The sequence below is a fragment of the Leucoraja erinacea genome, chromosome 10 (genome assembly GCF_028641065.1).
Source record: "Leucoraja erinacea ecotype New England chromosome 10, Leri_hhj_1, whole genome shotgun sequence".
In the NCBI taxonomy this organism is placed as follows: Eukaryota; Metazoa; Chordata; class Chondrichthyes; order Rajiformes; family Rajidae; genus Leucoraja; species Leucoraja erinaceus.
Genome location: NC_073386.1, coordinates 641,190 through 656,465, shown reverse-complemented (window position 1 = coordinate 656,465; position 15,276 = coordinate 641,190). Strand labels below are relative to the sequence as shown.

The following is a 15,276-nucleotide window of genomic DNA, read 5'->3' as shown; positions in this document are numbered from 1 at the left end:
TCAAAAGCCAGGGAGTACAAATGCGTTTTAACACTGGATTTGAAGATGGACAGTGAGGGGGCCTGTCTGATGTGCAACGGCAGGGTGTTCCAGAGTGCCGGAGCAGCAACAGAGAAGGCTCTATCCCCTCTGAGCCTCCGACTAGACCTCGGTACCTCCAGGAGCAGCTGACCAGCTGACCTGAGGGACCGGGCAGGAGCGTATGGGTGGAGCAGCTCAGAGAGGTAAGGCGGGGCGAGCCCATTCAGAGATTTAAAAACAAATAACAGTATCTTAAAATGAACCCGAAAGTGCACCGGGAGCCAGTGTAGGGAGGCCAGAATTGGCGATATGTGCTCCCTCTTTCGAGTCCCTGTTAAAAGGCGAGCAGCAGCATTCTGAACCAACTGGAGACGAGCCAGTGAAGAACGAGCAACACCAAAATAGAGCGCGTTACAGTAATCCAGCCTAGATGTAATAAAGGCATGGATTACTGTCTCAAAATGCTGCCGCTCGAGAATGGGCTTCACCTTCGCCAGTTTCCTTAGGTGAAAGAAGCTGGACTTAACCACCGCGCATATTTGGCGATCTAATTTAAAGTCACTGTCCATCCTAAAACCCAGGTTCACAACTGTTGGCTTCACGTACCTTGACAATGGACCTAAATCAACAAATGGAGGTTCACGGCAGCCATTGGGATCAAATAAAATCACCTGTCTTCTTTTCATTAAATTCAAGAAAGTTTAGGGCCCAACCAGGACTTAATGTCATCAAGACAAGACAGAAGCGATTTTACAGAAAAGGCATCTTCCCCCCTCAGCGGCAAATAAAGCTGGGTATCATCTGCATAACAGTGGAAGGAGATGCCATGCTTTCTAAGGATGAAACCCAGAGGTAGTATGTACAGCGAGAAAAGCAGGGGCCCCAGAATCGAACCCTGTGGAACCCCATATGACAGGGGAGCGGAAGAGGATTCAAACCCAGCAAGGCTAACACACATGGTTCTGCCCACCAGATAGGACCTGAACCATCCCAGGGCACTGCCGCAGATGCCCACTAACTGCTGTAGCCGAGATAATAAGATATTATGGTCCACCGTATCAAAGGCGGCAGACAAGTCCAGCAGGACAAGAACCACACAATCCCCAGAATCATTAGCCAGGAGGATATCGTTAAAAACCCTTAGCAATGCTGATTCCGTGCTGTGCGTGGTTTTAAATCCAGACTGGAAGATCTCCCGAATATCATGCTCCTCCAGGAATAGCTTTAGCTGAGCATAAACAACTCTCTCCAGTAATTTAGAAATAAAAGGCAATTTCGAGATGGGTCTAAAATTGGCCAGAACAGATTGATCCAGGCCAGGTTTCTTAAGTAGTGGTTGCACTACCGCATGTTTAAAACTCACGGGGACAACCCCAGACACAAGCTGCTGTTAATAATGGTGAGAACCGACTGCCCTATACTAGGGAAAACCTCCTTAAAAAGATGTGGAGGGACCGCATCACAAGGAGAACCCGATGGCTTAATATGGGAAACCACATCCTTTAAATACGATATAGTCACAGGCTCAAACTTGTCGAATACCACCAGGCAAGGGACCGAAACAGAAGGGTCAGAGGCAGGAGCTGAAATGTTAGCCCTTAAGGAAACAACCTTATCAACAAAAAAGTGCAGGAAGTCATTACACATTTCAGGTGAAGCTTCCAGACAGACAGGCTGCGGGGCATTTAGAACAGAGTCAATGATTTCAAATAGCACACGAGGGTTGTTACACTTTGACACAATAATTTTAGACAGGTACTCTCTCTTGGCCTTTTTAACACTGTTTTGGTAGTGACGCCAACAGTCCCTGAGAATTTGAAGTGAAACCTGTAGCCTGTCCTTCCTCCACTTTCGCTCAGCTCTACGACACTCCCGTCGTGCTGCACGAGTCACTGCACTGAACCAGGGTTCAGGTTTAACCCTCGGCTTCAATGATCTTAACGGAGCCACTAATCTCCTCCGTACCAAGAGGAGTGGACGCAGAGGGGGCGCAGAGCTGATCGAAAGCAGCAGAGAACTTGCCAGCAGTAAAAGGGCTAAAAGACCGACAGCGCCGAGCAGACACCACAGGCAAAATTGCTTCACAGGAGAAATTGACATCAAACAATACAGGCATGGGACATCTTGGTGAATCTGTGGAATTCTTTGCCACAGATGGCTGTGGAGGCCAAGTCAATGAATATGTTTAAGGAGGAGATTGACAGATTATTGATTAGTACAGGTGTCAGGGGTTATGGAGAGAAGGCAGGAGAATGGGGTTGAGAGGGAATGATAGATCTGCCATGATTGACTGGCGGAGTGGTCTTGTTGGGCCGAATGGTGCTGCATGTGCTGTAAGGCAGCAACACTATCGCTGCGCCACTGTGCCACTCTCAGAAGTTAAAGGGAATTCATCATATCTCCAATGACGCTGACCAACTTCTACGGATGCACTGGAGGAAGCATCCAATCGGGATGCATCACAGCTTGCTTTAGTAACAGCTCGGCCCAAGACCCCAAGAAACTGCAGAGAGTTGTGGACACCGTCCATCACACAGACCAGACTGCCCATCATCAAGCCCATCTACACTTCATGCTGCCTCGGGTAAGCAGCCAACATAAGCAAAGACCACTCACATCCGGTCATTCTCTCTTCTCCCCTCTTCTGTTGGGCAGATGAATAAAAAACTTGAAAGCACGTACCACCAGACTCAGCAACATTGTTATTAGGCTCTTGAAAGGACCGCTCATGTGCTCAGGTGTAATTGTCGATCTTCCAATCTACCTCATTGCAGCCATTGCACTTTTTTCCCCCTACCTGCACTTTCTCTTCAACTGTAACATTTGTTTTCTTTCCGCACTTTTGTACTACCTGTTGTACTCATGAATTATACGATTTGACTAGATTTTTCACTGCTTCTTGGAACAGGTAATAATTATAAACCTATATAAATATTACTCAGCTGATTATGGTAACACGAGTCAGAGTCGGGATGACAGGTTTATTCCCGTTAATCTACCTGTAAGCGACCAAGATAATTTCATTTACTGTTGGCGCAGTGGTAGAGTTGCTGCCTCACGGGGCCAGAGACCCGGTTTGGTCCCGACTACGGGTGCTTATCTGTACCGGTGTTTGTATGTTCTCCCGTGACCTGCGTGGGTTTTCTCAGAGATCTTCATTTTCTTCCCACATTCCAAAGATGTACAGGACTTTGGAATGGGTAGGATAGGGACCCACAATCCAGTTTATATCAACCGGTGGATAGGGTGGAAAGGGTCAAAAACTTCAAGCTCCTGGGCGTGCATATTTCCGAAGATCTTTCCTGGTCCCAGCATACTGACGCAATTATAAAGATGGCACATCAGAGTCTCTACTACCTGAGAAGATTACGGAGTTTCGGTATGTACTCCCTCGAACTTCTACAGGTGCACAGTAGAGAGCATACTGACTGGCTGCATCGTGGCTTGGTACGCACATTGGATGTCCAGGAGCAGAAAAGAATGCAAAGAGTTGTGACCACTGCCCAGTCCATCACCAGCTCTGACCTTCCCACCATTGAAGGGATTTATCGCAGTCGCTGCCTCCAAATGCTGCCAACATCATCAAAGACCCACACCATCCTGGTCACATACTCATCTCTCCATTGCCATCGGGAAGAAAGCACAGGAGCCTGAAATCTGTTCAGGAACAGCTACTTCCCCACAGCCATTAGGTTATTAAACACACCATCAAATAAGCTCTAGACGATGAGTCTATTATTACTATTGCACTTTATCTGTTATTTATTGTGTGTATATGGTCTATGGTCTAAAGACACATTGAACCTTTATCTCCAATTCTGTATTATGTTTACATATTCTGCTATGCTGCAGCAAGTAAGAATTTCAGTGTCCTCTCTGAGACATATGACAATAAAACTCTCTTGACTCTCGACTCTTGGTTTGTAGGTTAATAAGTGTAAATTGTCCCTAGTGTGTAGGATAGTTTTTGTGTGCGGGGTTCGAAAAAAGGAATCAGAGTTAATACTTACCTGACAAACCCGATGGAGATGAATTTGCTAATGGCGTGGATGAAAACATTGTTCAGTGCGCTGTTCCACAGGTCATCCGGAACACAAAAGACAGGATGGTCGGCCCACCGAGTCCATGCTGACCATCCATCACCCCCTTCACACACTAGTTCTTCATTATCCCACCTTCTCGTCTACTCCCTGCACACTGGAGGCAATTAACCTACAAAACCCGCACGTCTTTGGGATGTGGGATGAAACTAGAGCATGATGGGCGGCATGGTGACGCAGCGGTAGAGTTGCTGGCTAATAGCGTCAGAGACCCAGTTTTTGGTCCAGACCACACATGCTGTCTGTACGGAGTTTGTACGTTCTCTCTGTGACCAGCCTGGGTTTTCTCCAGGATCTCCGGTGTCCTCCCACACTACAAAGACATGCAGGTTTGTAGTCTAATTGAGTTAGTTTGATTGTAAATTATCCCTAGTGTGTGTAAGATAGTGTTAGTGTGTGGGGATCGCTGGGCCGGCACGGACTCACTAGGCTGAAGGGCCTGTTTCCACGCTCTATCTCTAAACTAAACTAAACACCCGGAAGAAACTCATATAGTCGTGGGGAGAAGGTGCAAACTCCACGCAAACAGCACCCGAGGTCAGGATCGAACTGGGGTCTCTGGCGCTGTGAGGCAGCAGCTCCACCACTACAGCCGCCCCAACCTCAGCACAATAGTACAATGGTACTCTATTTATCACTTGTATCAAGTTACAGTGAAATTCAGTTTTGTATACAGTTCAGTACAAGCATCACTGTACATGAGCACTTAGATACTGTACATCTTAGATAAGCACCTCAGACACAGTACAAGTGGTGGGAGTAGTAGTCGAGCTAATGGGACTTGATGTTTCAATCTCTGTAATAAGTCGTCACTCTTGCTATTTGCAGTGGGATTGGAGTGGTGAAAGGCAGGGTAGATACGTAATCAGGGTCATCATGTGGGCACCCTCCTTCTTTGACGTTTCATTGATAAGCCCACAACATCTCCAGAGGCCTCAACGGTGATACCTGGTGTCCCAGTTATACCACCCCCCTCAATTCCATACCCTCCTGACTTCATCTTGCAGCCCAATTGTTGTCTCTCCCCTTGATCTAAACTCAATTGCTGCTTTTTTCTGTAGAATTTGATAATGATTTGATTGCTTGTTGGAAGGAGCGAACCCTCACCCCCATTTTCTTTAATAGCCTGGTCATAGATGTAGCAACAAATCCCCTGCATCCCACTTCGACAGGGAAAATCTTGGTCTTCCAGCCATTCTGGGAAGCTTCAGTTGCCAGTTCAGAGAACGTGGTCTTTTTCCCCTCATAAGCTTCTTCAACACCATCTTCCCATGGAACTGTCAATTGCACAACATATGCCAACTTGGCTGTTGTGGACCACAGGACCATGTCTGACCGTACTGTTCTAGGCACAATGTCTAGGGGAAACACAAGCCTTTTTTCTAAGTCCGCTTCCACTTTCCAATCCCGAGCAGGCTGCAGAATGCTTGCATCCATTGATGTTATCTGATGCTCTGGAGGTTGGCCTGCTGGTACAAATGTTGTGAAGTGGACATTTCCCGCTGATGTTGGTGGGGAAGCATTTGTGATCGTTCGCCTCTGTTCAAGGATTGATGCCAGCTGTCTGAGAACGTGCTTATGCTGCCAAGTGTAAAGCCCTTGCCCGCGGCTCATAGTGCATCCTGTTAAAATGTGCCTTAGTGATGCTGGTGCTTGGCAGTAGGAGCAAGCAGAGTCTTCTCCAAACCACTGCTTCAGGTTCTGGGGTGATGGTAGAACATCATAAGTGGCTCTGATAACAAAACTTAGCCGAGATCTCTCCATTTGCCAGATGTCACGCCAGCTGAGTTTCCTCTTTTCCAGGATCTTCCAGTTAGTCCATTGGCCCTGATTGGCCATTGAAACAGCCTTGGCGTGTCGCTCTGCTTCCTCCCATCTTCTCACCTCCTCCACCACGAGCCGTCTCGTCTGCACTGATGTTGCCTTGTGCCATTGAGGAGCTTTAGGGACGAGCCCAAGCCCGAGCCCGGCTCTCCCGTGTTGGACTTGGCCAACCACATCCCGGAAATGAAGAGCAGACTTAGCACTCTGAACGGCTTCAGATCCGGAAGTGGCGGCGCTGTTAACAGCTGCGGCTCGCCTGCAGTCCATCTGTTTTTACTTTTTTTTTGTCGTTTTCTTTGTCCTTTTGGGGGGGGGCAGGGGGGGGGGGGGGGGGACATGTTTTCTGTCTTTTCCTTCGGGGGAATGCGACCTTTTCTTGTCGTATCCCCCTTCTCTGCCTCCGTCTGCGCTAATGGAGGAGCTGGTGGCCTCCAACTGCGACCGACCTCAAGGCTCCAGAGGCAGAGCCAACCAGGACTAGGCTGGCCGACTTCGGGGCTGAGGCAGCAGCGGCCTGACTCGCAGCTGAGGCTGCGGGACTCGGGGCTGAGGCTGTGGGACTTGGAGCTGAGGCTGCGGGACTCGGAGCTGAGGCTGCGTTCCAGCGGCGGCCCGATTCGCTGAGGTGGTGTTCCAGCTTTCGGCAGTGGCCCGACTCGGAGCGGAGGCGGCGTTTCGGTAGCGGCCCGAATCGGAGCTGCGGCGGCGGCGACATCATTTCGGAGGTTCCGTCGCGGGCCCAGTGGACGACCGGGAGCTCGCAGGTTGGTGACCTGTTTCCGAAGCTCCCGAAACTACAGCTGCGTCCGCTGGTCTGGAGGGTGGCATCTTCGGCCTGGATCGTCGCAGCACAGAGGGAGAACAAGGAGGGAAGAGACAGAGACTAAGACTTTTGCCTCCATCACAGTGAGGAGGTGCTTGGTGATTGGTGCTTGTTATTTATTATTATTGTGTATGACTGCAGGCAACAAAATTTCATTCAGACCGAAAGGTCTGAATGACAATAAAGGAATCTAATCTAATCTAGATGGGGTCCACTTCCTCCCCGCTGCCACACTGGGGCCACTGTTCGAATAACAGTATCTTCAGATTCAGAGACTGACATCGAGTGGTGCTGGAAGGTCATCAACTCGGTGAAAGACGCTCTTTGGTTCGCGCGAGCGCTATTCACCGCCCAGCAGAGCTAGATGTCCGTCAGGGAATGTTGCTGACTGGCATGCTGCAGACTGCAGGACAATAGACAATAGGTGCAGGAGCAAGCCATTCGGCCCTTAGAGCCAGCACTGCTATTCAATGTGATCATGGCTGATCATCCCCAATCAGTACCCCATTCCTGCCTTCTCCCCATATCCCCTGACTCCGCTATCTTTAAGAGCCCTATCTAGCTCTCTTGACAGCATCCAGAGAACCTGCCTCCACTGCCCTCTGAGCAGAGAATTCCACAGACTCACAACTCTCTGTGAGAAAAAGTGTTCCTCGTCTCCGTTCTAAATGGCTTACCCCTTATTCTTAAACTGTGGCCCCTGGTTCTGGACTCCCACAACATCTGGAACATGTTTCCTGCCTCTAGCATGTCCAAACCCTTAACAATTTTATATGTTTCAATTAGCTCCCCTCTCATCCTTCTAAACTCCTCAACCAGCCCAGCCGCTCCATTCGCTCAGCATATGACAGTCCCGCCATCCCTGAAATTAACCTTGTAAACCTATGATTCACTCCCTCAAAAGCAAGAATGTCCTTCCTCAAATTAGGGGACCAAAACTGCACACAATACTCCAGGTGTGGTTTTACCTAGGGCTCTGTACAACTGCAGAAGGTCCTCTTTGATCCTATACTCAACTCCTCTTGTTATAAAGACCAACATGCCATTCGCTTTCATCACTGCCTTCTGTGCCTGCATGCTTACTTTCATAGACTGATGAACAAGGACCCCCAGATCCCGTTGTATTTCCCCTTTTCCCAACTTCACGCCATTTAGATGGTAATCTGCATTTCTATTTTTGATACCGAAGTGGATAACATCACATTTATCCACATTAAACTTCATCTACCATGCATCTGCCCACTCCCCCAACCTGTCCAAGCTACCCTGCATTCCCACAGCAGGAGTACGTGGTGAGGGGCACACTGAGGCACGGTGCAGCCAACGCCAAGGCTCGGTGGGGGAGGACCACAGTCTAGGGCCCTTCCGCTGCTGGACAAGGGGGGCAGGGTGTGGTGGAGCCACTCCTCAAAATAAGGGAAGGGATCCCACGCCAGTGGGCCACACGAGTGGCAAGGGTGGGGGATAAATTTGAAAAATTTGAGCAATGTATGTAGAATGTATTGAATAATTGATATAGCCTCCGAAAACGTCGGATAATTTTGTTGCATGGCTCATGTATTGTATATATTGTATATTGTCAAAATATTTTTTTTAAGTATCGTCCCTAACCAGCCACCGCTGGGTTGTCCTCGTCCGCTCCTATTTTGTCATATTTTTAAACATTTTCAGTAATGTCGAGAAAAAAAGCATGAAGTTTTCAGATAAGTAGCTTTGGACTCGACGGGAAAAATGTCAACCGGTATACGTAAAAGGTTTATCGTTCTGGCGTAGACTTTTTGCGAAGGTTATACACACACACATCCAATATCAGACTTTTAATAGTTACGAGACCAAGTGGGACCCATTGGGTCCCGTCCCCTCAGCGTATGGTTGAGGGGGATAGGGCGGCCTGCGACATCACATACACACTAGCCACTCCACCACACACACACAAACCAACTCCCCACACACACACTAACCACCCCTTGATATTATATTAATTCACTCCTTTTACCCCATCGCCCTCCCCATCGACACACGCATAGCCCACAACTTGTAGGTGCGGCTAGAGGGGGGGGGGGGGGGGGGGGGGGTAGAGAGAGCGAGGGCAGAGGTATGCAGAGGGCAGGGGGCATAGGGCAGGGGGCAGAGAGCAGACAGAGGACAGTGGGCAGAGAGCAGGGGCAGAGGCAGCGGGTAGAGGGCAGCAGTTAGAGGCAGATGGCAGGCAGCGGGCAGGGGGCAGAAGCAGATCACAGAGGCAGAGAATAGGTGCAGATGGCAGAGGACAGGGGCAGCGGGTAGAGGCAGTGGGTAGAGGCAGAGGGCAGAGGTAGAGGCAGATGGAGCGGGGCAAAGAGGGAGCGGGAGGAGGGCAGAGAGTGGGTGGGCGAGCAGAGAGGGAGGGGGTAGAGTTTGAGGGGTGGGGCGCGGCATCACAGGGGAGGGCTGGTTCCTGAACGCAATATTCCCTCACTCTGGGCTGCAGGCTGCGGAAACAACCTGCCCGACTTGCTCATTCTTTCTGCTCCTTGAATAACCAGGGGGACGGATGGAGTGGTCGTTTGCTATGTCGCTCTTCCAGGGAGATGCTAAATGCATTTCGTTGTCTCTGTACTGTACACTGACAATGACAATTAAAATTGAATCTGAATCTTGAATCTGATCTGGTCGTTGGGATGACATCTCTCACGGCGCGAGGAAGACGGCAGGTACGCAGACGTATTGTGACGTCATCAGAGAAAGACAGTCATTTTTATTTCAAAGTGTTGTCCGTTTTTTTTTAACATTTTCAGTAATCTCGAGAAATAAAGCATGACATTTTCAGATTTCGGACCCCACAGGAAAAATCTCCAGCGGAATATGTAAAAATGTTACTGTTACCTCGTCATTTTTTCATGAAGATGCGACCACACACAAATTAATAAACACACACACATCCACATACAAGATCAGACTTTTAATAGTTACTAGACCAAGTGGGACCCGTTGGGTCCCCTCCTCTCAAAGTGCGGTTGTGGGGGGTGGAGGGGGGGTGTGGAGCGACAAGGGGCAGCCTGCGGCATCATACGCACTCTAAAAACCCCACACACCCATAACAACCCCCCACACACACACTAACCACCCCCCTTGATATTATATTAATATTATTCATTGGCTCCTTTACCTATCCATTGAAGCATTGCCCCCTACTCGAAGGCGCGTCTAGAGAGGGAGGAGGGGTAGCGAGTGAGGGCAGAGAGAGAGGCGGCAGAGACGGGGGGGGGGGGGCAGAGACAGAGACGGGGGAGAGAGGGGGCGGGAGGGGGAATGGGTTGAAGGGGGAGGGGACGGAGGGTGGGGGAGGGTGAGGAAGAGAGAGCAGGAGGGGGGAGAAAGAGAGCCGGGGGAGAGGAGGGAGAGGGGGGTCGTAGGGGGAGTGAGAGGAGGGGGAGAGATAGGAGGGGGTAGAGGGGGAATGGGGGAGGGAGAGGATGAGAGAGAGAGGGGGGGAGAGAGAGGGGAGTGAGAGAGAGAGGGGAGATGGGGGGGAGAGAAAGGGGGGAGAGAGAGGGGGGAGAGAGAGAGGAGGGAGTGGAGGGAAGGAGAGAGTGGGGGGGGGTGCAGAGGAGGAGGGAGGAGCACGGGGGGCAGCAGATCACGGCCCGGGGGGCTGCTCGTGGGGTGGGGGGTGGCAGCTCGTGGCCCAGGGGCAGCTTACGGGGGATCAGCAGCTCGTGAACCGGGGCAGCTCGCAGGGTGCAGGGAGCGGCAGTTTCGTGGGGGTGGGGTGGGCGGCAGCTCAGGCCCGGGGGCAGCTTGCGGGGTGGTCAGCAGCTCGAGGGGGTGGTGGCAGCAGCACGTGGGGGAGGGGGGGGGGGCGGGGTTATCACTGGCAGCACGAATTTCAGATTTGTGAACATTTTCATAAATAACTTGAGAAATAAAGCAGGGATTTTTCAGATAAGACTCTTTTGGACTACACGGGTTAAACTCTACAGGAATATGTAAAAATGTTCCCGTTCGCGCGTCGTTTTTTCGAGTAGATGTGACACACAAACAAATAAATACACACACACACTCAAGATTAAAATGTCCAGCAACCGGAGATCAGTTTGGTTCACGCGTGCTGAGCGAAGGTGTTCAGTGAAACGATTACCCCGTCTGCATTTGGTCTTGCCAATGTATTAGAGTCCACATATAACCATATAACAATTACAGCACGGAAACAGGCCATCTCGACCCTTCTAGTCCATGCAGAACACGTATTCTCCCCTAGTCCCATACACCTGCGCTCAGACCATAACCCTCCATTCCTTTCCCGTCCATATAACTATCCAATTTATTTTTAAATGATAAAAACGAACCTGCTTCCACCACCTTCACTGGAAGCTCATTCCACGCAGCCACCACTCTCTGAGTAAAGAAGTTCCCCATCATGTTACCCCTAAACTTCTGTCCCTTAATTCTCAAGTCATGTCCCCTTGTTTGAATCTTCCCTACTCTCAGTGGGAAAAGCTTATCCACGTCAACTCTGTCTATCCCTCTCATCATTTTAAAGACCTCTATCAAGTCCCCCCTTAACCTTCTGCGCTCCAAAGAATAAAGCCCTAACACATCTTGAACAATGATACAGTAGATGAGGTCAGAGGAGGTGCAAGTGAACCTCTACCTAACCTGAAATGACTATCTGGACAGAGTCGATGAAGGAGGTATAGTGACTGGATAGACTTGGTTTATACGCTCGAGATTTTAGGAGATTGAGCGGGGATCTTATAGAAACTTACAAAATATGGAGAGAAGGCAGGTACGGGATACTGAGTTGGATGATCAGCCATGATCATATTGAATGGCGGTGCAGGCTCGAAGGGCCGAATGGCCTACTCCTGCACCTAATTTCTATGTTTCTATGACTGGTGTTGCATGTCCTTTGTTTTCAGGGGAAGGTTACTGGGGAGGGGGGAGTTTGGTTGGGAAGGGATGAGTTATGTAGTTATATTGTTTTTATTCAGTGGATAATAATTCCTTCTTTAGACAAAGCACTAATCCCCAGATCTGCATTAATATTTTAATTGTGTGTGTGTTCAGTGTTAGCTCGCTCAAAGTATAATGGTCACATTTGATGACAATGAAACGACCGTAAGCTTGGCGTTTCTCTCAGGGAGGGCAGAGAGCGTTCCACATCTCTTCAGTTTTCATCGCAGCAATGGGATCAGAACTATAGTCGACAAACTCTGCATTCCACATGGCAATGCCTCCCAGCTTGAACTTCTTCAAGAAAGTCGTCCTCAATGAAATGCTCTCTGGATCGTCGTACCAGACATCGTGGAACACCTTACCTATCTGTTGTGGAAGCAAAGAGTGTGCTTTAATTGTTGGATTTCTTTAACAAAACAGTGCAAAGTCCATGATAAAAATGACACAAAGTACTGGAATAACTCAGAGGGTAAGGCAACATCCTGGGAGAACATGGATGGGTGACATGTAGGAAGGAACTGTAGATGCTGGTTTAAACCGAAGATAGACACAAAAAGTTGGAGTGACTCAGCGGGTCAGACAGCATATATGGAGAAAAGGAATAGGTGACATTTGGAAAAGTCTGAAGAAGGGTCTTGACCCAAAATGTCACCTATTCCTTTTCCCCAGAGATGCTGTCTGACCCGCTGAGTTACTCCAGTTTTTTGTGTCTATTTATGGATGGGTGACGTTTTGGTTGTGATAATACCTGCCTCATCTATTTCTCTGCCAATCCGTTCCATATACCTAACACCCTTTGTGTAAAATAGTTGGTCCGCAGATTCCTATTAAATCTCACCCCCCCTCCACACCTAAAATATATCAATTAAAAAATCTCAAAAGGACACAAAGTGCCCTATTCAATGTGTCCGAAAAATGTCACCTATTCGTATTCTCCAGATATGCTGCCTGACCCACTGTGTTACTCCAACACGTTGTCCAATATTTTGTAAACCAGTATCTGCAGTTCTTTGTTTTTACATCGTAAAATGGAATTTCTTAGAGTCATAGTGTGACACAGCGTGGAAACTGACCGTCCGACCCAACTTGCCCACACCAGCCAACACGTGTCCCAGCTACACTAATCCCACCTGCACGCATTTGGTCCATATCCCTTAAAATCTGTCCTATCCATGTATCTGTCTGACTTTTTCTTAAATGTTGGGATAATCCCTGCCTCAACCACCTCCTCTGGAAGCTTGTTCCATAACTTATCTTTGAAATAAAGGAATGGAATATAAATCTCTGCCAGCATATTTATTCTCTTATAATCTAGATAATATGTATGTTTTTATACATCATACCCTATTTACAATGTTCTTTATTCTATTTTTAAAAAGTGCGAGAACCACAATGAGGTAGACTGGAGGACCTGGAATACATCGTTAACATATATGAGAGGTCTAGGTTTATTTTATAGCTTTATGATAATTATTGTCACGTGTACCGAGGTACAGTGAAGAGCTTTGTTTTGCAGGGTGTTCAATCAGATCAGACAATACTATACGTAAATACAACAAAGACAAACTCAAGTACACCAGGCAGAACAAAGGGGAAGATACAGAGTGCAGAAAATAGTTCTCAGCATTGTAGTGCATCAGTTCCAGAGACAAAGTCCAATATCTGCAATTGGGTAGAGGTGAATTGGACAGTACTCTAGCTTATGAAAGGATCGTTCAGAAGCCAGATAATAGAATGGAAGTAGCTGTTCCTGAGTCTGGTGGTGCGCAGTTTCAAGCTTCTGTTTCTTCTGCTCGAATGGGCAGGGAGAAGAAGGAATGACCAGGGTGGGACAAGTGTTTGATTTTACTTCGGAGTCACGTGAGTGACTACGTGAAGAACCCCGCCAGGACGCATGCGTGTCATATCGCTTTCACGCTTGCGAAATGACAGGCGGGGTGGAGCATTCCCCCACAGCGGTAAGTTTGAAACCGCGACCTGCAGGTAAGTGATTTACTCTGGGGTAATGTTTGTCCCCACGCAAAATAGTGTCCACAAGTGCTGCGAGTGAAGCTGGCTGGGAAGGACCGCAAAGTTGCGGGAGCTGAAGGCACGCCCCGTAAGTGGGATCAGCTGTGCCGACTTTTGGTCCCGTGCCGGCCAGAACACCACGGCCGTGCGGGAGACTATTCAGAATGGGGCCGTCGACTTTGACAAGTCGAAACGGCAGGAGGCGGGGTGGAACGACGTTCCCCCGTAGCGATAGTTTAAACCAGGACCTGCAGGTAAGTAAAACTGCGGTCTTTATTCTCCCCATACTGTTTCACAGGTGGGGAAACATGGAGAGCTGTGCAAATAACGGCAGGCGGCACGGGAATCACCCGTAAGGGAACAGCTGTGCGCGACTTCGCTCCCGCACTGGCCAGATTAAACACCGTGGCTGGGCGGGAGACTATACAGAACGGAGCCGTTGGCTTTGACAAGTCAAAACGGCAGGAGGAGGGGTGGAAGACGATCCCCCTTAACGGCAAGTTTTAAGCCTGGACCTGCAGGTATGTGATACTGCGGTCTTTATTGTTCCCATACTGTTCTACATGTGGGGGGGAAACATGCACAAGGCAAAGAAGTCGACTAGAGCTGGCGGGGGAAGACCGCGGAGTTGCGGACGCCTGCAGCGGACGGCGTCACAGGAATCACCCGTAAGGGAACAGCTGTGCCCGTCTTCGCCCCCGCATCGGCCAGATTAAACACTGCATCTGGGCGGGAAGGCAAGAAGAAAACCAAAAGAGTCGAGGACTGATGAGTCCAACTTTGGGCGGTCAGCGACCGTGAGCGCTGGAGCCAGCTGGAGCGGCTTATGGAGCCGAGCTCCAACATGACAGGCTCCGGGAGATGGAGTCTAGTCACTGTGGGCACTATGTAAAACCCACAGCAGCACCTCTTGTAGGGCTGCACAGTGCATCTCCCTCGTCAGAGGGGAGTACTGGGGGGGTCAATTCTGGGCTGACCCTGAAGAGGGGTTTTGACGAACAAAACTACAAGTGTGCAGGGGGTGCAGGAAGGCAAAATCTACTGGTCATGGTGTCCAAATACATACAGCCAGACCACGATGGACACATAGAAACATAGAAATTAGGTGCAGGAGTAGGCCATTCGGCCCTTCGAGCCTGCACCGCCATTCAATATGATCATGGCTGATCATCCAACTCAGGATCCCGTACCTGCCTTCTCTCCATATCCTCTGATCCCCTTAGCCACAAGGGCCACACCTAACTCCCTCTTAAATATAGCCAATGAACTGGCCTCGACTACCCTCTGTGGCAGAGAGTTCCAGAGATTCACCACTCTCTGTGTGAAAAAAGTTCTTCTCATCTCGGTTTTAAAGGATTTCCCCCTTATCCTTAAGCTGTGACCCCTTGTTCTGGACTTCCCCAACATCGGGAGCAATCTTCCTGCATCTAGCCTGTCCAACCCCTTTAAGAATTTTGTAAGTTTCTATAAGATCCCCTCTCAATCTCCTAAATTCTAGAGAGTATAAACCAAGTCTATCCAGTCTTTCTTCATAAGACAGTCCTGACATCCCAGTAATCA

At 49.2% G+C, this 15,276-nt stretch overlaps 1 protein-coding gene across 3 annotated transcripts in view; it reads right to left on the bottom strand.

Moving 5' to 3' along the window:
- Positions 1-11,638: 11,638 nt before the first annotated feature.
- The window catches only part of LOC129700687 (di-N-acetylchitobiase-like), a 79,482-nt gene continuing 75,844 nt past the window's right edge, over positions 11,639-15,276 (bottom strand). For all 3 annotated transcript variants that reach the window (XM_055641271.1, XM_055641272.1, XM_055641270.1), the window contains one exon: positions 11,639-12,072. In XM_055641271.1, the coding sequence (XP_055497246.1) occupies positions 11,887-12,072 (186 nt within the window). In that variant the 3' untranslated portion in view covers positions 11,639-11,886. The remainder of the gene's footprint in view (positions 12,073-15,276) is intronic.